The sequence below is a fragment of the Barbus barbus genome, assembly GCF_936440315.1.
Source record: "Barbus barbus genome assembly, chromosome: 38".
NCBI classification, from domain to species: Eukaryota; Metazoa; Chordata; class Actinopteri; order Cypriniformes; family Cyprinidae; genus Barbus; species Barbus barbus.
The window spans coordinates 1685621-1710045 of NC_136716.1; the positions used below are offsets into that span (position 1 = coordinate 1685621).

General features: G+C 36.1%; 1 protein-coding gene across 3 annotated transcripts in view; it reads right to left on the reverse strand.

Moving 5' to 3' along the window:
- Positions 1–22618, reverse strand: part of LOC306857312 (zinc transporter ZIP11-like) — a 110825-nt gene extending 88207 nt beyond the window's left edge. Inside the window, exons 1-4 of one of the 3 annotated variants that reach the window (XM_079397203.1) lie at positions 22471–22618; positions 21516–21716; positions 20364–20402; positions 7264–7422 (exon numbers count right to left, since the gene is read on the reverse strand). In XM_079397203.1, coding sequence (XP_079253329.1) covers positions 7264–7422; positions 20364–20402; positions 21516–21623 — 306 coding nt within the window. In that variant the 5' untranslated portion in view covers positions 21624–21716; positions 22471–22618. The remainder of the gene's footprint in view (positions 1–7263; positions 7423–20363; positions 20403–21515; positions 21717–22470) is intronic. The other 2 variants (XM_079397204.1, XM_079397205.1) reach the window with 2 other exon arrangements.
- Positions 22619–24425: the final 1807 nt, after the last annotated feature.

A 24425-nucleotide genomic window follows, 5' to 3' on the forward strand; every position in this document is an offset into this window, starting at 1 on the left:
ATCCTTAGGTCCTGTGAGGTACCTTTGAATGAAAAGAAGTCGAAAAGCTGCCCCCCTGCTTGGCAGATGAATAAGTCCTTGTCCTCCTTCACCTCTAGGTAGAAACAGTACGCTCTGAGGTATCCAATGAAAAGTACTCCAAAAAAAAGTCCACTAGAATGGCCTGAATTTTACTCAAAAGTCCATTTGGAGGGTCATGGGTATGGTCCACCCTTCAATACTTTCTCTGATTTTAACCAATAAAGGTTCAATGGCAAGAGCATACAACATTCCAGAAAGAGCACAACCCTGTCTAATACCTCTAGAAATTTTAAAAGTAGCACTCAGACCTCCATTTATTTTCAATACACTCTCAACATCCTGGTACAAAACCCTAATCATGGCAATAAAACCAGAGCTGAGACCAAACTCCTCCAGCGTACGCCAGAGATAGCTGTGCTCAACCCGGTCAAATGCCTTTTCCTGGTCCAAAGAAATGAGACCAGTATCTATATCCAATAGCCTAGAGACCTCCAGGATATCCCGAATTAGATAAACATTATCAAAAATGGACCTGTTTGTTACACAGTAAGTTTGATCCCGATGAATAACCTGCCCAACCACCTCCCTCAATCTAATGGCCAAAGCTTTAGAAAAGAGCTTTAAATCAGAGCACAAGAGTGAGACAGGGCGCCAGTTCTTTATTTCTTTTAAGTCACATTTTTTGGGTAACAGGGTAATAACTGCCCTCCTGCAGCTCAAAGCCTCCGGCCAGACTATCGTTGAGCACAGACAGCAGATCTCCACAGATCTGTCCAAAACGTTTTATAGAACTCAATTGGTAGACCATCGATTCCAGGAGCCTTACCGCAATCCATGCTCCGCAGAGCAACATGCAGCTCCGATACTGAAAACGGCTTCTCGAGCCAGGAGTTGGTCTCATCTGATACTTTGGGCAAACCCACATAAAAAGAGCTGGCCAGCTCATCCGCCTCTGTATTTTCACTCCTATAAAGCTCTGAATAAAAGAGTACAGCTCTTTTTCTAATTTCTTTAAGCTCCACAGTTTCTGTGCCATCCAATGAGTATAAAGAATGTATAAGTCTGCTTTGGCCATTCTTTTTTTCCAAACCAAAAAAGAATTTAATTGGGCCATCCATCTCTGCTACACTCTGAAAGCATGAGCGGATCGAAGCTCCCTTTGCTCTGATGCCTAACAGGTTATCCAGATCCCTTCTTTTAACTTTGAGGAGCTCAATAAGTCCCCTGTTTCCTGTGGACTCTACCAAATCTCAATCTCTAGGGTTCTCATTGACTGATGTCCTTGGATACGTTAAGAGTGTACTGACGGCACAGTTGCTGTATCTCTTTTTTCCCCATGATCCCACCATTGCTGTAAGGAACTAAAATCTTTTTTCCTAGAACTAAACTGCTTCCAAAAAAAAAGAAAAAACATCCTTAAAAAAATTATCTTGTAGCAATGAAGTATTAAAGTGCCAGTAAGCACTCTTAGACTTTATGTTAGCAATAAAAACACTACAAATTACTAGGCTGTGATCAGAAAAACCACAAGGCAAAATCTCACATTTCTTGATAACATTAGAATGGTATTTAAAACAGTAAAACCTATCCAATCTAGCCATGGAAATAAAGTTCTCTCTTGTTTGAGCCCATGTGTACTGCCTTTGTTCTTTGTATAAAATCCTCCATATATCACACAAATCATGTTCTACTATGACTTTTCTTATTGCATGTTGAGAAGCTGTGACTCTTTATGGTTCCTATCCATTGTATCTTTTGCTGTACAATTAAAATCTCCTCCAATAAACATGAATTCCTCTTCTTTACAATTTGACAGAATATTGCTTAATTTATCCAAAAAAGCAACTCTTTCAGAACCAAGAACAGGGGCATACACATTTATAAAAACTAAAATCATATTTTCAAACTTTGCTGTTATTTTCATTAGATGTCCCTCAACAACATTCTCTACATTATATGATACAGGTATAAATCTTTTTTTAAAAGTACAGCTAAGCCACCACTGCAGTGGGTTTTGTGGCCCATCCCATTCCATTAATCAGTCATTCTCATTGAAAACATCACTATGAGTTTCCTGGACCAGCATTACATTTATTTTCTTTTGTTTAGTCAAATCATAAAGCATTGCTCTTTTCTTGCTGTCTTGTGCACCATTTCAATTAAGTGTGCCCAACCTTATCCTACTCATAAAAAAGTAAATTGAGCATACTAAAAACAAACACTTCACAAAAAGAGAAAAAAAGCTAGACTGATTCGAATTCATCGTTCAGCAAATTTAGTTTTAACTTTTGGACAATTTTCTTCAGCCTAAAGACTTCTTATTCGGAGAAGGTTCCAGCCTCTTTCATTAAAGCCCTGCTTGAATTTATGAATAACTCATGAACTGGAAAATAATCCTCTACAATCACACCCTTCATGTCTTTCGTTGTCTGAAGAATTTTTTTAATTTTGTCCAATGTGCAAGCGCTGCGGACAGATCGTTTCTGTGAAACTGAGCTCACCGAGTCTGACGAATCACAATCATTATCCACAGCAGACTCCTCAACATTACTTAACTGAGAACTCCCTTGCATCACCAGCAACTATTCCAGTAGCTTTTTTGCTATTCCAGTAGCTTTTGTTTCCTCAGTTTTTCTTTTCAGTGTCGGTGTTTTAAATAAACTTTGATCTGACATGTCAACATCCAAAGCATCTCCCAATATGGCCTGCTCACTAGCCTCAGAAGCACCACCTTAATGCATCCCTTCATTTGTGGCCACACTCTCATTTATATTATTTCCAGGTCCACTTTATCAACACAAGATACTTTATCACTCGTTTGTGCTTGATCTATATTGCTAAGCGCTTCACCTGCATCATGATTCTGATCTATACTCTTCTCAGGGCACACACGTATCACATGGCCCTCCTGTCCACAACCGAAACAATCATGAGAATGCAATCATGACCAACAACAGCAGCAACAGCGAGCACACAGTCCTCAACTGAACAACGCTCCGCCGGCATGACCTTAACGCCATGCCAAACTTGCGCACTGAGACGCCACCAAAGCGATCAGTACACACTGACCAATGATGCTCCTCACATGTACCCACAACCTTTTTCCTGTTTACTTAACAACAAAGCCACAAAAGATAGAAAAAATATAGAAAACTCACTCGCACTGTGGAAAACACTCCAACTCCCTCACGCCAACTCCGCCCACTCACTCCCAGCATGCACTCAGAGAGAGAGAGAGAGAGAGAGAACCCAAGGAGAAAAGGAGGAAGACAGGAAAGAAGGAAAAACAACAACAAGGAAAGAGAAGAAAAAGAAAGGAAAAAATGAAGGAGCAGGAAAGAGAAGGAAAAGGAACACATGAAGGAAGAGAAGGAAAAGGAAGGAAGAAGGAAGGAAGGAGACAATATAAGTGAAGGAAGAAGAAGAAAGGGAAGCAAAGAAGAGGAAATATGAGGAGAAAAAGAAAGGAAAATTAAAGAAGAGGTAGAGGAGAAGAAGCAAGGAAGGAAGGAAGGAAGGAAGAAGAGAAGGAAAAAGGGAAACGACAAAATGAGAAAGAAGGACGACGAGCATGAGGAAAGAAGAGAGAAAAAAGGAAGAAGGGAAGGAAGGATAGGAAAAGAAATGAAAGCGAAAAGTGAAGGTGAAGAAGGAAGGAAAATGAAAATGGGAGAAGAATATGATGAAAATGATATAGAAAGAAAGGAGGGGAACAGGAAAAGGAAGAGGACAGAGAAGAGTGAGAAGAAGAGGGCAGGGGAAAGAGAAGGAAAAGGAAATATGGACAAAGAAGTTCAAGTTCCTTTATTTATAAAGCATATTTAAAAACAACCACAAGACTGACCAAAGTGCTGTACATAAGAATTAAACCATAAACACATAAAACAGAAAAGAAAGAAGGGACAATAAAGGAAGTAAATAAAGAATGCAAAAGCAAATCTAATCAACAATGTCTGACATTAAACGGCTTCAGTGAAACAATCATTCAGGGTTCAACATGAAGGCAATGAGCTCAATTAACAAATCCTGCATTACACCTACAAGCTCAACACACACACTTCCACATTCATCTCTCAACCTCAGTAAAGCAGTCCCCAGGAGACCCAGAGTTTCTGATGTTCCCATTGTTCCCCTCAGATCAGACCCAGAGCTGCTCTCAACAAAACCATCACACCATAAAATACCCCAAGAGCAAACGTTACTGTAACTTCGTCCAGAGTAAACGGCCAACTAATCAGAGTAACAGAGCAGCGAGGTGTGTGTGTGTGTTTGTGTTTGTGTAAGAAAGACACTCAATCCTGCAGCAGTCACCCGAGCTAAGGACGAGAAGCAGGAAACAATGGAGATGTGGGAAACGCTGGAGGATGAGCGGCTCTGGAGCAGAGCCATGGTAATGACTTCGCTGGGGGTTGCTGGGTTGGCATCTCACGCTCTTTCACTCCAACTGTTTGCCAACAGTGCCAGTAAAAGTGACTGCAGCAGCTGTCCAAACACATCCTGAGCGCGCACGCACGTATTTCACACTGATTACAATGTCACCGCATTCAACCAGCACTGTGTATGTCACAGCTCACCCCGAGACGAAAACTATGGCAGGATATAAAGAGCATTTACTGATTGATTTACTTGGTGTAAATAAACATTACACTCTGCATATAAAAATGCACTATATATTTACAAATATTCATAAATATATAAATAAATTTGTGTAATTGTTACTTATAATGCATAAATAATTATGTCAGCATATATAAATAAATAAATCTAAAATTAAAAAGTGTGCATATATATATATATATATATATATATATATATATATATATATATATATATATATATATATATACATATATATATATATATATATACATATACATATACATATACACATACACACACACACACACATATATATAAATATATATAAAAGCACACTATATACATATACATGTGTGAGAGTGTGTGTGTGTGTGTGTGTGTGAGAGTGTGTGTGTGAGAGTGTTTGTGTGTGTGTTAGGGGTGTGCGATATATATTGTCTGCGATAATATTGTAATTGTTGTTTTAACGATGGGCAATTTCACATTATCGAGTATTTAGCAAAAACCAAACAAAACACCTACAGAGTGCAGGCATACATTATGTGATGATGAAGAGGGTTAAACAGTGCACGTGCGCATTTAGAGTGAGTTCTTTCACTGCATGATTCAGTCTATTAAAATGCATTAAGAAAGATTGCAAAATTCAAGATATGGGGGCAGAAAATGTATATATTTACGTTTCATGCTGTTTTTTCTTCAAAAATAATGTGTATTATCTTAATTGACTGATTAAATGTAACAATTTGACTCAAAAGATGTACAATAACACACTTGGCAAAATATCGTCTAATTATCGTTATCGAAAAAATATTGAGATATCTTTTCTTTTTTTTTCCAATATCGCACACCCCTAGTGTGTGTATAAATGAATATGAAAAATACACCTAAATCTATGATATATATTTTTGTTTATTTTTATATATTTTTTTAACTATATATTATACTTTGCATATAAAATTAATTATATATTTAAAATTAACCATAAATCCAAATATATATATTATAAATAAATATACATATTAAATATATGTAAATATAAAAATACATCTAAATCTTATTATATATACACCTTTTATATTTTTTCAAACTTTTATATTTTATTTTATATTTATATTTGTAATTTGCACATTGAAAATAAATATTACATTTTGCATATAAAAATCATTAATTATATACATATAAAAATATTCATAATATTATAAGCACATGTGTAAATACACTCAAATACATGTGTGTAACTTTTTTATAATAAGTAAATAATATAGATCTTAAGATAGATATAAACAAATATAAAAATATTGGATTTTATATTATTATTATAATAACAAAAATATATTAATTAAATATATTATATAATATTACATTATACTATATTAATTTATAATGTTATACTATACTAAACATCTTATAGTATAGAGAAAGAAAGATATTCATGTGTGTTTAGTAAATAATAATAATAATTCCAACATTAGTGTGAAACCAGGATGATGAATGCTGGAGTAAAATTCAGCTTTGATCACAGAAATAAATTAACTTTTACAATATATTCAAACAGAAAACAGCTATTTGAAATGGTAATAATATTTCACAATATTAACGTTTTTACTGTATTTTTAAATGAAGCCTTGGAAAGCAGAAGAGACTTCTTGCAAAAACAAGTAAAATTCTAAATGTCCCGTTTTCAAAATTATGACTACCTCAGAAGTGCAATAAATATGAAATTACCATTTAAAGTACGGTCACTGAAAATACACTTAGAGCTCATCTGACTGCGATCCAATGAGCAGCTGCACTGCAGTCACAAGAACCTTAATTATCTGCATATCTTAATAAAGTCATGAGAACAGATTCTTAATATACTGCTCATCATTCTCATCAATATCACACCACATCCATGTAATGAGTATATGAATATATGATGGAGATTACTCAAAAATAAATAACCAAATAAAAACAATAGTTGCAATGTAGATTACACAACCTAAAAAGCAGCTAAACTAACAAATAATAAAATAAAAAAACTACTTTGAGACAAAAAAAACAGTTTGTCACTAAAATAAAATGTACCAACATACCAAATTATCATATGCATTTGTAATAAACTATATTTACTTGCATACCTATTTCTGCGAACACTTTTGATTGATTACATACAGTAAATGTGATCCTGGAGCACAAAACCAGTCATAGGGGTCAATTTCACAAAATTTAGATTTATACATCATCTGAAATCTGAATAATATTTCTATTAATGTATGGTTTGTTATGATAGGACAATATTTGGCCGAGATACAACTATTTGAAAATCTGGAATCTGAGGGTGCAACAAAAACTAAATTATTGAGAAAATCACCAAAAATTTAAGTTTTGATATATTTACGGTAGGAAATTTACAAAATATCTTCACGGAACATGATCTTTAGTTAATATCCTAATGATTTTTGGCATAAAAGAAAAATGGATAATTTTGACCCAAATGTATTTCTGGCTATTGATACAAATATACCCCAGCGACTTAAGACTCAAGGTTTTGTGCTCCAGGGTCACATATGATGAAATTGATTTAGAACCAACTGGCAGATGTGCAGTATTTTATTAGAGACCCTGTTTGTAACACATGTTGGAAATGATTGTACAACTCACCAGAACGGGCATCATCACGTCTGCGATGTAAACGAACAGAGCACCGAGTGCGAAACCCACAGCGACAGGGAAGAAGGCAAAGTCGCCATATTTCCCAGACTCCTCAGCCATCTCGATAGCAGGAGCCAGCAGAGACCAGTAGGAGGCCGCCAGCATGACCTGAAGACAGGAAAAGGAGAAGAGTTGCTGTCAGACAGAAGAGATATCACCATCCACAGCACATACTCAAACACTAAACACAAGAACTGATCAGCATGATGCTGCTAAACCTGTCCCACACAATCTACTCCACGCCTGCTGTTTTTGCCATTCAATTTTAATTAGGATTTTTTGATGAATCACTTCAGTGTGATTTAAATCATTATTTTGTAAATGTGACTGATGAGAACTGGCTATATATATATATATATATATATACATACATATACACATATACACATACATACACACATATAATATATACATACATACATATATGATAGCTACTCGCATCTCTGCGTGTCTAACAGACATTTCTTGCTGGATGATGGACCATCACCTTCAACTTAACCTAGCTAAGACAGAACTGCTTGTAGTTTCAGCTAACCCATCGCTTCATCACAATCTCAGCTTCCAGTTAGGCTCATCTACCATAACTCCTTCAAAAACAGCCAGAAACCTTGGAGTTGTGATTGATGATAAGCAGAATTTCTCAGACCACATTGTTAAAACTGCCCAGTCCTGCAGATTTGCATTATATAATATTAAGAAGATCAGGTCCTTTCTCTCGGAACATGCAACACAACTCCTTGTTCAGGCTCTTGTTCTGTCCAGACTTGACTATTGCAATGCTCTCTTGGCAGGTCTTCCAGCCAATTCTATTAAACCTCTACAATTAATCCAAAATGCCACTGCAAGATTAATCTTTAATGAGCCGAAAAGAACGCACGTCACACCTCTGTTTATCAATTTGCACTGGCTACCAATAGCTGCTCGCATTAAACTCAAGGCATTAATGTTTGCCTACAGAACCACCACTGGCTCTGCACCCCTTTACCTAAATTCTTTACTTCAGACTTATATGCCCTCTAGAAGCTTGCGTTCTTCAAGTGAACAACGAATTATTGTACCATCCCAAAGACACACAAAAACACTTTCAAGGACTTTTTCATGAACTGTTCCCATCTGGTGAAATGACCTGCCCAACTCGATCCGAGCAGCCGAATCCTTACCCATCTTCAAGAAACGGCTAAAAACTCATCCGTTTCATCTTTACTTGACCCTCTAACTCTAGCACTATCTATTCTAATTGTATTTTATCTATGTCTTTTTATTAAAAATAACAATAATAATAATAATTATCTGTACTGCGTTAGGCTAACCAAGACTTGTAACAGCACTTGCACGTTGTTGCTCTTTTGTTGGTTTTGATTGCTTCTTATGTCCTCATTTGTAAGTCGCTTTGGATAAAAGCATCTGCTAAATGACTAAATAAATAAATAAAATAAATAAACATACACAGTCATGGCCAAAAAAATTGGAGGAAATGGGAAGGACGGTGAGAAGGAGAGTTTGAGTGGCTAAAGACTCTCCAAGGAACACAGCTGGAGAATTGCAGAAAATAGTTGAGTCTCGGGTCAGAAAACCTTAAGAAAAATGGTCAAAAAGCACCTACATCAGCACATGTTGTTTGGGACGGTTTCAAGAAAAATTCTCCTAGCTCATCCAAAAACAAACTCCAGCATATTCAGTTATCAGACACGACTGGAACTTCAAATGGGACTGGCTTCTATGGTCAGATGAAACTAAAAAATGAGCTTTTTAGCAGCAAACACTCAAGATGGGTTTGGTGAACACAGGGATAAAAAGTACCCCAATGTGTGATTATACATCAAAATGACTAAATATGTATTATTATTGTTAAAACTACTACTAAATAAAAATATTAAACAACAAGAAATATTGATATATTTCACTGTGTCTTAAAAAACAAAATAATTTTACAATACAAAAGTAAAATTACAATAGTAATATTTATTGGCGTCTTATTTTCTTAGTTATTTATATAGTGCAGTTTGAGTATTTTGGAGGAAGATGATGGGGATTTGGGTTTTATTTTGATGAATCAGCCTTAAATCTGTTTAGCAGTTACAAATAAAACAAAGATTAGTGAAGCATTTAATAAAAATACTATTTCAGTCTTTCTACTTCAAAAGTTCATGTTTAAATCAATGTGTTTCTTGCAGTTTCTTTATAAATTGTTACATTTTGGAGCAATTTCTGAGTGATTTTGTATTTTTTTTTTAATGTACATTACTAGACTAAAATGAATAATAGTCTAAATCCCTACATAAAAGTTAAAGCTTATGAACGAGCCGCAACCTGTCTCTAGAAATTACACCTATATGTCCTTAGTGGCCAGAGCTGCACTTTATGATTATTGTTATTATTATTATGTCTTGTGGAAAACCTCCATTTGGCATCTGTTTTGTTCCCTTTGTGGGCAAAGCTGTTATTAAGATCAGGGGTGAAACGCGCAGGTTAATGCAGGACTTCTTCTATAATGACAGTCTATTCTCTGCCACCGTTTCACCGCAACTTCACTGCGCATTTCAGGTCAATTAAACGCTGAGGTTTTCTACGAGGTGTGTTATTCATTTTCTCTTGGGAAGGGGGTAATTATTACATTTTCTTGTGCACCCATTTCCGCCGGAGGAAGCGGTTTCCCTGTGCAGAAGACGGCGTAATAACGTCCTTTCTGGAGCGTAGACAAACGGACCTGCTCAGTTAATAGCTAATTACTGACGCTGTGATTGAACAGAGACTCGAGTCCGATCGATTCACTGAGAACTGGAGACTCAATCTCAGGAACCGAGGAATGATGCACGGCTGCCCACAGGAGATAAAGGGGAACTTGTGCTTTCACCAGTTTTCTCATGATTTCCAGAATGATTGGGAATGATTCAAAGACTGACCCATGTGTAAGTCTAGATGTCTGTATTCTTCATTTCAGGGTCACACTTGTGATCCTGGTGCTCAAAACAGACCAGAGACAATAAGCATATCAATTTTATAACAAAATGTACTCTCTTCTGTTCAATAATATTTTTATGAATTATTCATTAATTTACCTATAAATTATTCACCATGCATTTTTATATAAAAAACATATTACTTTTTTTTAATAGAACAAATGAATTTAAAATGCAATGAATGGACACAGATTTTAAACCTAAACAGCAATATAAAAAAAATAGACAAAAGCACATAAAATAAGAAAAAAATACTAAAATTAAAATCACATGTAATACCACTTCAAAAACTAGATTAAACCTAAATAGTAATATTTAAAAATATTTTGAAAAATAAAAATAAAAACTAATAAAAAATACAAAAGCACATAAAAAATAAAATTTAAATACTAAAATTAAATACAAAACATGTTAATTAAAAATATTAATAAATGAAAATGAAAACATTTACACACTGAAATAACTAAAAACTATTCTTATTTGAATTAGAATTCATAAATATCATTACATTTCATGATATTTAATTTTTTGTCTGCATGGTTGCACCACATGACAAAAAGATATTTAAAAAATAAATCAAACCAAATTTGAAAACAAAAAAGAAAATCAAGCTGAATTTCATTTAACTTCAAATAAAAAGCTGCAATTGCTTAACGAATTTTGATGGGTTCATGTAAAAACATAAGCTGCCATGACTTACTGATGATATCATGTTTTACAAGTCACTGTGTGTGCATAAGATTTTACATAAATGAATAGCTGTGGATCAATGTTGTTGAATCACAGCTCATTCCTATCTACAGTATAAAACAAAGTTGCTTTGTTGTTTGCTCTTTGGTCACGTCTCGTCCAGCACTCAGAGTGACTGTGAAGTACTTTTAAGTCAGTGTTGTACTGCAGTCCAATTACAGAGCCACAGCTAAAGCCTAATTACTTTTCAGCAGCTCAAGGAACATTTAATCCTTCTTGAAAACCCCTTTTCTGTGTTGCTGAATGAAGGAAAACTCATTAATTAGCCTGTCTTCAGGTGGAGACACTTTCTGTCCTGATCTTAACACACTGTCAGTAAATGTGCTGCTGTCGTGTTTCCTCTCACACTCAATTATTCTGTTTGAAGCCGATCGCTGACATGAATGACAGCCTTCCCGTGTGTGTGTGTGTGTGTGTGTGACGCTGCATCTGTCTGAGGATCAGTTCTTCTCGAATCCTTTGGCGTTTCACTTGAACCTTTGGGTTTCCAGCAGAAATACTGAAGCACTGCACTAACATCCACATTCAGACAAGTCTTGTTCACAACATCTTGGAGTGAAGCGGCAACAAACTCAATTATGATGCATCATAATGTCTGTTTTGAGCCAGAAAATATAAATAAAAATGTCTAAAATCTGCATACACTTTCAAAATACACATCCGTTATTTATTTCATATTTATTTCATGTATTACATCTGACCCTGGACCACAAAACCAGTCATAAGGGTCAATTTATAAAAATTGAGATTTATACATCATCTGAAAGCTTTCCATTGATGTATGGTTTGTTATGATAGGACAATATTTGGCTGAGATACAACAAAATCTAGAATCTGAGGGAGCAAAAAAATCTAAATATTGAGAAAATCTCCTTTAAAGTTGTTCAAATGAAGTTCTTAGCAATGCATATTACTAATCAAAAATGAAGTTTTGATATATTTACGGTAGGAAATGTACAAAATATCTTCATGGAACATGATCTTTATTTAATATCCTAATGATTTTTGGCATAAAAGAAGAATCTATAATTTTGACCCATACAATGTATTTTTGGCTATTGCTACAAATATACCCCAGCGACTTAAGACTGCTTTTGTGCTCCAGGGACACATATTTACAATATTTTTAAATGATTTAAAACAATGTATTTAACTTCTGTGAAATTCATTCAGCCTTTTCTCCATATCTCTCACTGTTTTTTTTTATTAACATGAATGTGTGTCTATTTTTCTATTGAAAAAAAATCACTCACTTTATTATCTGAAAGTGAGATTTTAAGCAAAAATTTAAAACATTTCCGAGAAAATTTTTGTTATTTTGATGTTATTTTGTTAGAAATAAATATGCAGGTTCTCTCTTTTTGAGAAATCATGAGTTATAAATTCAAAGGAATATAATTGAATTAATTCATTCCAATGGCGTTAATACTGATAATTGTCATATTAAATGTTCTCATAAATTTCATATAAAACACAATTCAAATACAATTTCTCATCAGTATACACAAAAAACATACATATATTTGTCACCTTCTGTTGTTTGTTGTTTGGATGTGGTTTATATGTAATTTGACAGATTTTTCAAAAAAAGTGGATACGTGGAGTAATAACGTAATAATAACAACATGGTAACAATGAAAACGAGAAGCTGCTGCTCAGATAACATATGGTTTTAGTTGAAAAATATGAAGTTATGAAAATATAAGTTATAAACCACAACAATTGTTGTTTTTAAGTTATAAAAAATGATCTAAATTCTTTGGGTACAAATGGCCCCAAAATGCAAAAACCGTACACAGATTTTGGAAACAGGCTAAATGTTACATACTGTCTGGTTTCCGTTATAATATGGGTTATAAAAGATGATGAAAACATCAAACCCCAGTGAAACCAGCTATGACTGACTGTGTGTCTTGGAAATAAGAAACCAAAGAGAAACTGGTCAGGGTAAGACAACACAAACGTTTGCTGAAGGTGCTGCAAGTGATTTCAAGCATTTTACTGAAAAAAGCCCTCGGTCTAAAATCCCACCCTTCAGAGACACGCTGGCAAAGCTTAAAAATGCTCAGTGATTGACAGACAGAGAACTTCACTGACTCACTGACTCATCCAGACGTCTCCCGTATTACAGTCAAATCTGATCTCTATTAGGAGGGACATGAATGAATGGAGTAAATAAACAAATGGATTGAACAAAAAGAAATAAAAGCTTGAATTGATAAATGTATTGAATAAATATTGCATCAAATAAATAAATAAAAAAATAAAATGTATTAAATAAATGAGTGAATGTAAAAAATAAAAAAAATTAAATAAATTAATAAATTAAATGAATATGTAACTACCTTTATTTATTCAATAATTAAATTGAAGCTTTAATAAAATGTGTACACTAAATAAAAAAATAATATACAAATAAAAGGTTACATAAATAAATATTAAAAGTATTAAAAGTTTAAATAAATAAATAAATAAAAGATTTAATACAGAAATTAACTACATACATGTATTTAATACTTTAATCACTTTTTATTTTAGTTTTTTCATTTATATGTTTATTATTGAAATTATGTTATATGCATGTGTCAATTTTATTTATTTTCTTAAATATGTGGGTATATAGTATTTATAGAGTTGTAACTTTTACTTTTTATTATTTGGACAAAAGCGTCTGCTAAATGACAAAAGTAAGTAAGTAAAAAGTAATAAATAAATGTATTTAATAAATCAACCTTTTTACAAATCAAGGGATAGTTAACATTTCAATCCAAATATTGAGGCTGAAATAAGCTGATGTTTTTATATTCAACTGTAAAATAGCTTATTTAATAATAAACCGGCATTAACTCAAGTAATCATATTAGAGCGAGTATATTAAAATACAGAGTCAAATATGAGTTTCACAAAAATGTTGCATCACCACAAAAACTGAAAGGTTTCAGTAAACGTCACCAATGTTAATGAAACGAACCGAGAAACTCCAGCAGTTTCCCTCGACTCTATGAGCAACACATGAATAGATCTGCAACTGAACACAAATGAGTGAGAATATGAAAAACCAATTAATCATTCAGACTATCAGTGCTTTGCTTCATAAAGAGAAAACATTAACAGAAACCAAACAAAAACTAAGAAAGGAATTGTAACCTCAAAACTAGCTCTGATGTATTTTCTGCGACGAAGCTTTCAAATCATGCCATTCACAAGAACATAAGAGCATTAGCACACACACGATACAGCATGTCTATGCCTTACTTGTCATACAGATGTGAAAACCTGTTCAATAACTGTCTGTGTAAACATACATACCTTCTATGTAGAAATCAGAGAACAATTTAAAATATTGTATCAATGCATTCTATGGCACCTTTAAAAACCATTCACATTATTACAATGGACACTACAAATCTTATAAATAATAGCAATATCTCCTGCAAACAGGTAAAGCTAAATGCTCAACAATTAAAATGATTAAAAGATTATAAATCATGCAAGTATTTTCATGGCAATCAAAGAAGAAAATATCACAGTGATTATGGTAGTTATTCTGAACCAGAAGGCATCAGGATGACTTAAAAGAATTATAATTAAAAAATTATGATTATTCACTTTACAATAAGACAAATAGATGAAGTCCATAAAACTGTAAAATGCTTTGTGCTCAAAAATTGCTTTACGGTATTAGTACATGATATGATATTTGCAATATTTATCTCTTCCTGTTTTTGTTCCTGTGTTTTGAAAATGTTATCTTATATACTGTATATAAATTATATATATATATATATATATATATATATATATTAATAATATATTAAAATAATTAGCTTTAATCTTAAAAAATAATGATTAAATCAGTAACTAATAACTAAAAATCAATACCCACTGTCTTTAATCAAATAATCCGTTCTTGAAAATAAGCAGCTTTGTAATAATTGCAGATTTTGAGATATGCGACCAAGCTTGATGCATTCTTACTGCAGAGACAATCACCTTTTTCCTTCGGGGGACGATTATAATTAAAATCTGCTGGTTTTGCACTAAACACATTATATAAGAATCTAATCTAATAGTCAATAAAATAAAAATGATTTTAAAAACACCAAAGAAAACTTATTAGAAATAAAATGCATGCAGTTTAAGCTGAAATTTTACATTAGAATTAAGAGTGACCTGATATAAACATGAATAATAATTACAACAAATAAACTGAATGAATAAACGGTGGGGGGGGGGGGGGGGGGGATTTAAGACAGAATCCAGTTCAGCCATCAAAGTCTTTATTACTAATTAAACAGTAATTGATTTTCTCCTCTCTAATAGAGTGACAGTTATTTATCCAGCACTTCAGGCTGGCGTCGCTCTCATCCTGAACACTATTGACTGGTAATCAGGGTCAGTGATGGGGATGGAGACCTCGAGACCCGCTTAAAGTCTACAGCCTGACTGTTGAAACCCATCCACTGTCCCTCAGAGGACTCGATGGGACACTCGTTTCAACTTCAAGGCCTATACTTTGTCCTGAGTTAGGCGACTTTTTGGATTTCACAGCTAATATTGTTACATGTCGGGTTTTCTGTTTTCCCCTGTGACTGTTCCGTGTCGGGTTTTCTGTTTTCCCCTTTGACCTAGTTCAGTTTGATTAGTCATTGTGTTCACCTGTCCTCCCCAATTATCTGCCCCTTTATAAGTTCCTGTGTTTGTTAGTCTGACCGTCGGTTATTGTTGCTATCATTGATGTGTGTGCACTCCCCTGTTTGTATCTGCTCCTGGAATCCTGATTAAAGGAAAAACTATTGTATATCCTCGTCGTGCGCTCCTTGTTCCGCACAGCATCGTAACAGAATAACCGACCGAAACAGTAAGATTGTGGCGTGTTTTTTCCCCGTTTTGTTTCCCGTTTTTTGTCAAGTTTTTTATTTTTTATGGATCCCGCTGTCCTCGTCATCCTGCTGGAGCAGGGGGACCGCTCTCTCGAGGACCACACCGAGGATTTTTTGTTCCTGGCCAACTTAACACACTTCCCGGACTACTGCCTCTGCACGTTCTACAAAGCTGGACTGAACAACACCACACGTGGGCAGTTGTCCGGGGACGGTCCTCGAGAGAGCCTCGCCGCATTTATCGAGTGGGTGCTGGTGTCTTGCAGATCACAACTCACCGTGGACATCGCAGATAATGACACCAGCCCCACTCGGGACCCAGTGCCCAGTCCGCTACCACCCCGCAGCGCGGAGCTGCCCGAGCCCACCGCAGACGGAGAGCCAGAGCCTGCCGCGGTCGTTGAGCCATCTCCATCTGGAGCGACAGAGCTACCGATCGTCCCGGAGCCCGAGCCCCAAGTGTCTGACCAGGTGCGAGAGCCGGCAGTTCAACCGACGGTGGATGAAGCTGTGGAGATCGCGAGGGCGATGGAACGCCCCGCCCACGGCGCCACCGCTGAGGGTGGGCATGAACTGGACCTGGGAAACCTCATTGACTTTCACACTGACACAATCATCCTGAAGCCAGCTCCGGTGTTAGATTTCTGGGAAGTTATCCCACCCAACCTCCCTCTCCCACCGCCTCTCATTGACCTGGTCCCTACTCCATCACCCTCATCACTGGAGTTCGTCAGCCCCTCTGCTCACCCTCAGCTCACCATCTGTGGCGTGGGCTCGCCGCTGGTCTGCCGATCTCCAGTGCTGTTGGCGTTGAGTCTGGATGATCCCTCTTCTCCGCCCTCAGCCTCCGAGACCCAGACTCCGCCTCAGTCCGGCGACCCTGCGGCTCCACCATGCCTTCAAGCTCCCTCGGCTCCACCGGATCCCGTCTGCCCACCAGCTCCACCGGGCTCCCTCGTCCTTCCGGCTCCGCATTGGTCAGTCGTCCCCCTACCTGCACCTCAGGACTACTCTCCTTGGGCTGCGCCCCGTCCCTTCGTCCCTCCGGCTCCGTTGGGCTCCTCCTTCCCTCCTGCTCCACCTATGTCCTCTGTCGCTCCGGCTCCGCCGCGGCCATCCGGATCTCCGCCTGCGCCGAGGTCGCCGAAGACATCTGCTCCGCCTTGGACCTCCGGATCTTCGGCGTCACCCTGGCTCTTCGGCTCTCTGTCTCCACCTCGGGCTCCACCACCACCTGCTCCGCCGCCGTTGGTCGGCCCCATGGAGTCGGCGGTCACTCCTCCACCATGGCTCCTCCCTCCGTCGGCTCCCCCGTGGGCCACCATCTGGACTGTGGCCTGGGTGTTCATCTGGCCCCTCCTGTTCCTGGCTCCCCCTTGGCTCCTCCCACCCTCCACTCCCCCATGGACTTATTGTTTGGATTCTATGTTTTTTTTTTTTTTTTTCTGCCACCCTCCTGTTCCACATCCTCCTCCAGAGCCCCCACCCTCCCTCCTCAGTTGTTATGTTACGGCGTGAGGTCACGCCTTGCCGGGAGGGGGCGAAATGTTACATGTCGGGTTTTCTGTTTTCCCCTGTGACTGTTCCGTGTCGGGTTTTCTGTTTTCCCCTTTGACCTAGTTCAGTTTGATTAGTCATTGTGTTCACCTGTCCTCCCCAATTATCTGCCCCTTTATAAGTTCCTGTGTTTGTTAGTCTGACCGTCGGTTATTGTTGCTATCATTGATGTGTGTGCACTCCCCTGTTTGTATCTGCTCCTGGAATCCTGATTAAAGGAAAAACTATTGTATATCCTCGTCGTGCGCTCCTTGTTCCGCACAGCATCGTAACAAATATAGAGCTGAACAACACTGAATCTGTCTGAGAAACACTCCTGCTTTGAGAAACACACAGATCATTCACTGCCTCGCTTACATACAGTATGCACTGCTTTCCAGAGTCTCCGGCTTTTCACTTTTAGCCTTCAAATGTACAATAAAAATGCAAACATAAAACACTTTCTAATAGGCCATGGATCTCATTTATAGAGAAAACACCCATCCACTCAATATATAAATAAAAACGAATTTTGTTGATCCTGATTTCATTTGATTGGTAACAGCCTATAATGTCTATAACATCATTTATGTATCTTTACATCAAATAATTTTAGGTAAAATGCACTGGAAATCTATTTAAACTGGCATATATCACCCCTTAATGGGAAAGTTAATCATCACAGAGAGAATATGACAGGGCTAACCTAGTCAATCTACCAGAACAAAAACACATCCCGCAAAATATTGTCTAATTATTGTTATCCACAAACTCCAAGACAATATCATTTTTGCCAATATTGCACACTCCTAATAAGATGCTCAGAAAACTGTCCTGCCAAGTCGCAGTGAGTTAATAATGGGACTGCAAATCAGACAAATCCATAATAAATCCACCAATATATAGCAGTTCTGGGAAAATGTTGAAGATGGAACTAAATAGTTTTTGCTGCAAGAAACCTCAAGTACATTATGAGTGAACCATATAATAAAAAATAGTTGCAATTCTTTAAAAAGTGGAATCTGTCAGTGTTGTGCAACAGCAGTAGATTTAGGTTTTGACTGCTTTACATCCCGATCCTTAATTACTTTTTGTCACTCTTCACTTTCTGTCAAAGAAAAAGCCAAAACACACACACACACACCGACTACAACTTCCAGTGATTACAGCCATTAATCTTCCGTGGAAAACAAAGAGCAGAGCGAACAAATGCTTCCTCTAAACACATTTATTTCTGGTGACGACTACTGTTGAAAACATCACCCAGCTCCTAGAGTTATAATTGACCACACAAATCAGACTAACAGCCCTTCGGCATTTCTTAAAGTCTCTAACAAACAGCCTGTCCAGATGCCATCACCGTTCCTTCGCTGTAGAACCAGAGAGTGATCTTCTCAGGAATATTTGCTCTTGGCGAAGTCATGATGCCAGATGCTGCAGTGTTTCAGAAACACAGATGCTTGAGGCAAAGCAAGACCACCAAACTAAAGGACGATCCATATGGACAACAGCAGACTGCAGAAGAGGAGGAAGATGATGATGATGACTGCAGTGCTGTAATTAATGTTTTCATAGGAGGAACACTTGCATTACCTTTCAGATAATTTTGCACATTTCCTACCGTAAATATATCAACTTTTTTTTTTTTTGCACCCTCAGATTCCAGATGTTCAAATAGTTGTACCTCAGCCAAACATTGTCCTAATTTAGCTAATGTAGTATCCAGACTAAAAAGTTTCAAGCCCTGCAATATATCTACCTGCAAAGATACAGTACTGTAAAAAGCACTTGTGTAAAAATTCTTTAAAATGAGGATACTGTCAAAAATAATGTCATAAAAAAAAAAATGTATATGTATAAACGTGTGTGTGTGTGTGTACTGTATGCATGTATAAACAAAGCAATGTTCAATGTTTTATGAAGATTATTCTAAGAAGAAGAAAAAGCCTTCTTTCCAAATGCAGTCCTCATATTAGGGACAATAACTTACAATCTGAAGGTAGGCTCATAATATGAATTTGATTAAATATTAGCATAACCTGCAAAAATATGAAAGCAAGACACTGATTTTACAAAGTTGAACCAATGAAACCAAGAGAGAGCCATTTAACCTTTGCATACATATTAAAATGAGTTACATAAAGTAATTACTTTAATCACACCATGGTAAACTACGAAGCATCTGCCAAGATCAATCACCAGCATATCTGCATAAATATCACAGAAGTCTAGAAAAGTAGGAGCAACTCATTTCTAATTAGCAACCAACAAATGCATAATTCTTATCCAGTTTTGTAGATCAATGTGCTCTTTAAAAGACAAACGGTCATCAAGTGCAATTATATTTAAACGTTGAAAAACTCTCAATCTCTGCAACCTCAGCAGAGCAATAAAATTATGCTAGACGACACTGAGAATTGAGTATCATTACACAAGTTCTCATGTAAGAATTTGTAATGACTCAAATGTCTAGAACATGGGGGCAGAAAATAAAACATTTAAACCATTTATTAGTTTACTGGATTTTCAATTCCAGTCCACAAAACATACATATTTAATGACACGGAATTGATATTTTTCCATCTTCAGTGCAAGACCATTTTTCACAGCCCTGCAGGCGTGAACTGTTGTTTCTGAACATTTGATAAGGATTCGGCAAACCTGGTGTTGCATTCAAATACTGCAGATAATCAAAACGGGACAGTGTAATTAACTCTGGGTCACATCTATTCTTTTTTTAAGCCTTACTGACAGTTTTCCTGAACAACAAAGTGCATAACGTGCTCCTGCCGGCCCTCACTGAATGAATATTTCATTGTGTAAAGAAAAAGAGATGTGATGCAAACACACCAAGAGAATGCACGGCAAAAATGGGAAGAAATGATAGACATATAAAGCAAAGAAGCAAAGAGTTTCTTACCCCTGCGGCAAATCCCAGACTGCCATCCAAGACCCGCTTCTGTGAGGAAAAAAGAAATACACTATAAAATCAACAACAACACAATTAAAAAAAAAGACAGCTGTGGTTGCCAGAAATTTGCCATCAAAATACAGTCCCAACAGATTAGGTTTTACAGACTGAACTTAAATTTCAGTAAAACTTGTATATTTTATTAACTGATATAATGTTAATACAGTAGTCAACATTTGAAGTGGATCAATAAAGTTGTCCTAAGACAAGAACGCAATTTTGTTGAAAGGTTTTGATCCACTTCAAACGTTGACTAGTGTGTAACTAATGACCTAGTTTAAAAAAAATTAAGAAAAAGTGACCATAAAAAATTATATAATAAACATTCATTTAACAATGTTAAATAAAACCCTAAAGCACATAACTTATAAGCAAAAATTAAGAAAAAGCATTATCTACATTTTTTTTAAATCAAACGTTAGCTGTGATCGCTTTGTTGTTTTACTGTTAATTATAAGATAAATTAATATAACTTGTTATTTTTAACTACCAAAAATTTTACATTTAACAGTATTTTACTGTAAAATTACATGAAATATCCTGTTAGATCACTCACTTTTTTTTACTGTATATAGAAAGGGACCATAGCATTTTTATAGCAATAATTAGTTAAAAACTAAAATCTTTAATCACCTTATAAAAATAAAACTTATAAAAATATATAAAATTGTATGAAATTATAATATTAAGAAGAAAATTTAAAAATGTATTTTTATAAATATTTTAATTATTTAAATGTTAAGCCTATTTTACTTGAATAAATATTAACTAAAATTTCCCCATTAAAGGGAAAGTTCACCCAAAAATTAATGAAGTCATCATTTAATCATGTACTAAACCCGTTCCTTCTGTTGAACATGCAACCAGATCATTTGAAGAATGTGGGTAACAAAACAGTTTCTGGTACCCGTTAACTTTTACAGTATTGGGGCAAATAATATGGAAGTCTACCAGCAACTATTCCTTTAACTTTCATTATATGGAAAGCAGTGGTCAGTACATTCTTCAGAATATCTGTGGATATGACAGAATTGTCATTTTGAACTATCCCTTTAAGCTTCTCTCTATATTGAAAGCCTTGACTGATGTAACCCGTCTCACCTGTCTGCTGGAGAAGACGAAGACGAGAGCGGCTCCAGCTGCGGTGAGGCCCCAGGTGAACAGGGTCCCCAGCAGGGCCTGAACCACAGGACTGACGCCTGCAATCATGGTGCCTGTGCAAATCAAACACAGAGAGACGAGGACGCAGTTTATTCCTCACACAGACGGGTGTGTGAACCAAATCCTGTTTATCCAGGATATCTGCAAACACAGAGCTCTGTGCATTAAAGCAAGCCCATTTAAACCAGTAAGTTTAGTTACAGGTAGAATTAATGTGACCCTGGAGCACAAAAGCAGTCATCAGTAGCACCGGTATATTTATAGCAATAGCCAACAATACATTGTATGGGTCAGAATTATACATTTTTCTTTTATGCTAAAAATCATTGGGATATTAAGTGACGATCATGTTCCATGAAGATATTTTCTATATTTCCTACCATAAATATATCAACTTTAAAGGCAATTTTCTCAATATTTAGATTTTTTTGCACCCTCAGATTCCAGATTTTCAAATAGCTGTGTCTCAGCCAAATATTGTCCTATCATAACAAAGCATTATTTATTAAAATCGACTCTTATGACTGGTTTTGTGGTCCTGGGTCACATTTATGAACATATGTGGACTAGATATATATCTGTCTGAGTGAGTTTAACATCTGTCATCAAACAATTAAACATATTAACTAGCACTGCAGTTCCTTCCTATAGAAGCAATGTTTATAAGCAGTTGAAACACTCATAAATTATATAATAAAGCAAATGCAGCGCTGTTTAATGAAATAACAGACTGAAAAACTCCTGCAAAGTTCATCTGCTGAAGCCCATGCTGCATATAAACATGCCAGTATTTCAGAAACACAAAATAAACGCGTCGATAGCAGATGTGTGCTTTTTTGAGCTTGATTTCATTCATTTTACTGCAGCAGAATATATTGAATAAGTCAGTACTTACTGTTTACAGACAGCAACTGAAGCTTCACTTCCTGCTTCCCTGTGTACACGTGTCTAAGTCCCGCCTCTCTCAAGCTCCTATTGGTTCGTTTCACACGCACCGGAGTTTTAAAGTGGCCACGTCAGCTACGTTCCAACAGGTTATGCGTGTAGATTCCTATTTACCTGCCTGAGCATTATTACAGCTGAATAATGTTGTGAACTGTTGATTAGAAAAAGCGTCACTAGTTACATATTTTTCTCCATGCAAGATCATTCTGGAAGGATTTGGAAACTTATTAGGAGAAAGTAATGCGTTAACCTTTGGAGGAAAAATAACTAATTATAAATACATAAAACAATAAATATAATTTACTCATCAAATATATATAATTTACATCTTGATATGGTGATCTGCTGCAGTATACTATAAAAAAATAAAATTAAAAAACTTTTTAAAAAATCAAATAAAATAAAGACTATTTGAGCACGTTTTACAATAAAATACCATTTCAGTCTTTCAGCTTTTCATTTAAATGTGTTAGCTGCCTTTCTAATAATTTTTTTAATTTAGTAGCAATTTCTGAGTGACAATTGTTTCAAAGTAAAAAACAAACAAAAAACATTCAGTGTAGTCTATACAGAATAATAATATTAAGAAATGAATAATACATTTAATTTAATTAATAATATAAATAAATAATTATAAATAAAATTACAAATGATAAAATTATTGAATAATAAATGTTTTATTATTATTCTCTGCACCCCCGACTGTATTATTCTGTATACATGATATTTTCATGCTGCTTTATATTCAAGTGACCTGAGTTTGAACCCCGTTCAAATTATATTCCAATCCCATCAATGATACAATTAGAAAATGTAATACTTTTTATATTGCATTATTTCTCTAATCAACCTTTTCTTATCTCTAGTCCTTTATCTTTTCATTTTTTGTCACGTGTGCTCTTTAATTAGCTCCTTTATATTTGCTCTTCAGTTATTATTCTCCTTTTATCTCTTTTCTCATTTATTTGATCTAATATCTTGTTTGATAACGACAGCTTTCTTAGAAACGCATCTGGTAATGTATCCTGCGCTGCTTCTCGTCTCCTGAATGGTGAGCAGACTGATGTTTCTTTCATGACAATGGGATTCACTAACTATATGAACTTACATTCGTCTTTGAGAACAGAGTCCATCAGGGCTGTTCACTGAAGTTTAAAATAGCAGGGGATCACAAACTGAAATATTAAAATGACTTCCATCACATAGAACATGACTTTATTATTTTTACTGCGACAGTGAAACCAAATGCCGAGATTTATTGGAGAAGTCAGGATACCTGTCTTCAAGTCACCTGAGGCCCTTTAAACCTCTAAATAAGCTTAAAGCATTTCCAAGTTTACAGTAACATGCCAAAGGAAAGTTCCCAATTCTAGGAATGATTTCATGGAATTGGAAGTAGAGCGACCTCCGAAACAATCTGCTTATTGCATAATCTACTACCAAAGCTGTGCTTGTCAGTGAGGTGAGTATATAGCTCACAAGCATTACCTCCTTCAGTTACTGTTATCCTGGGAAGTTCACTGTGAGAATTGCGGCATTCCAACTATGCGTGTCAGAGGAGGAACAGGACTAAGGCGATCGCTCATTACTCTTGCCCTATTATCTGCAACCGTTTCCACCCACCGAGGCCTTGTGCGTGATAAATGATTCACTGACCAACAAACAAAGACAATCGGCGAGAAATATAAACACTGAAGGGGGCAACGCAGCACATTAAAACAAGCAGAGGGAGACAGGCCAGATTCATCACTCATCCTTTGGGGACCTATTTGGAAAGTGGGTGGCCCAGAGGGGAAGTTGGGGGTTGATGGGCTCAGATTGACCCCCCACTGAACTGCGAGAAAAGGGAGGAAACAGAGGAGTGGAGAGAATGAGGAAAATGAGAGGGAGTGAGCAAGGGAGTGT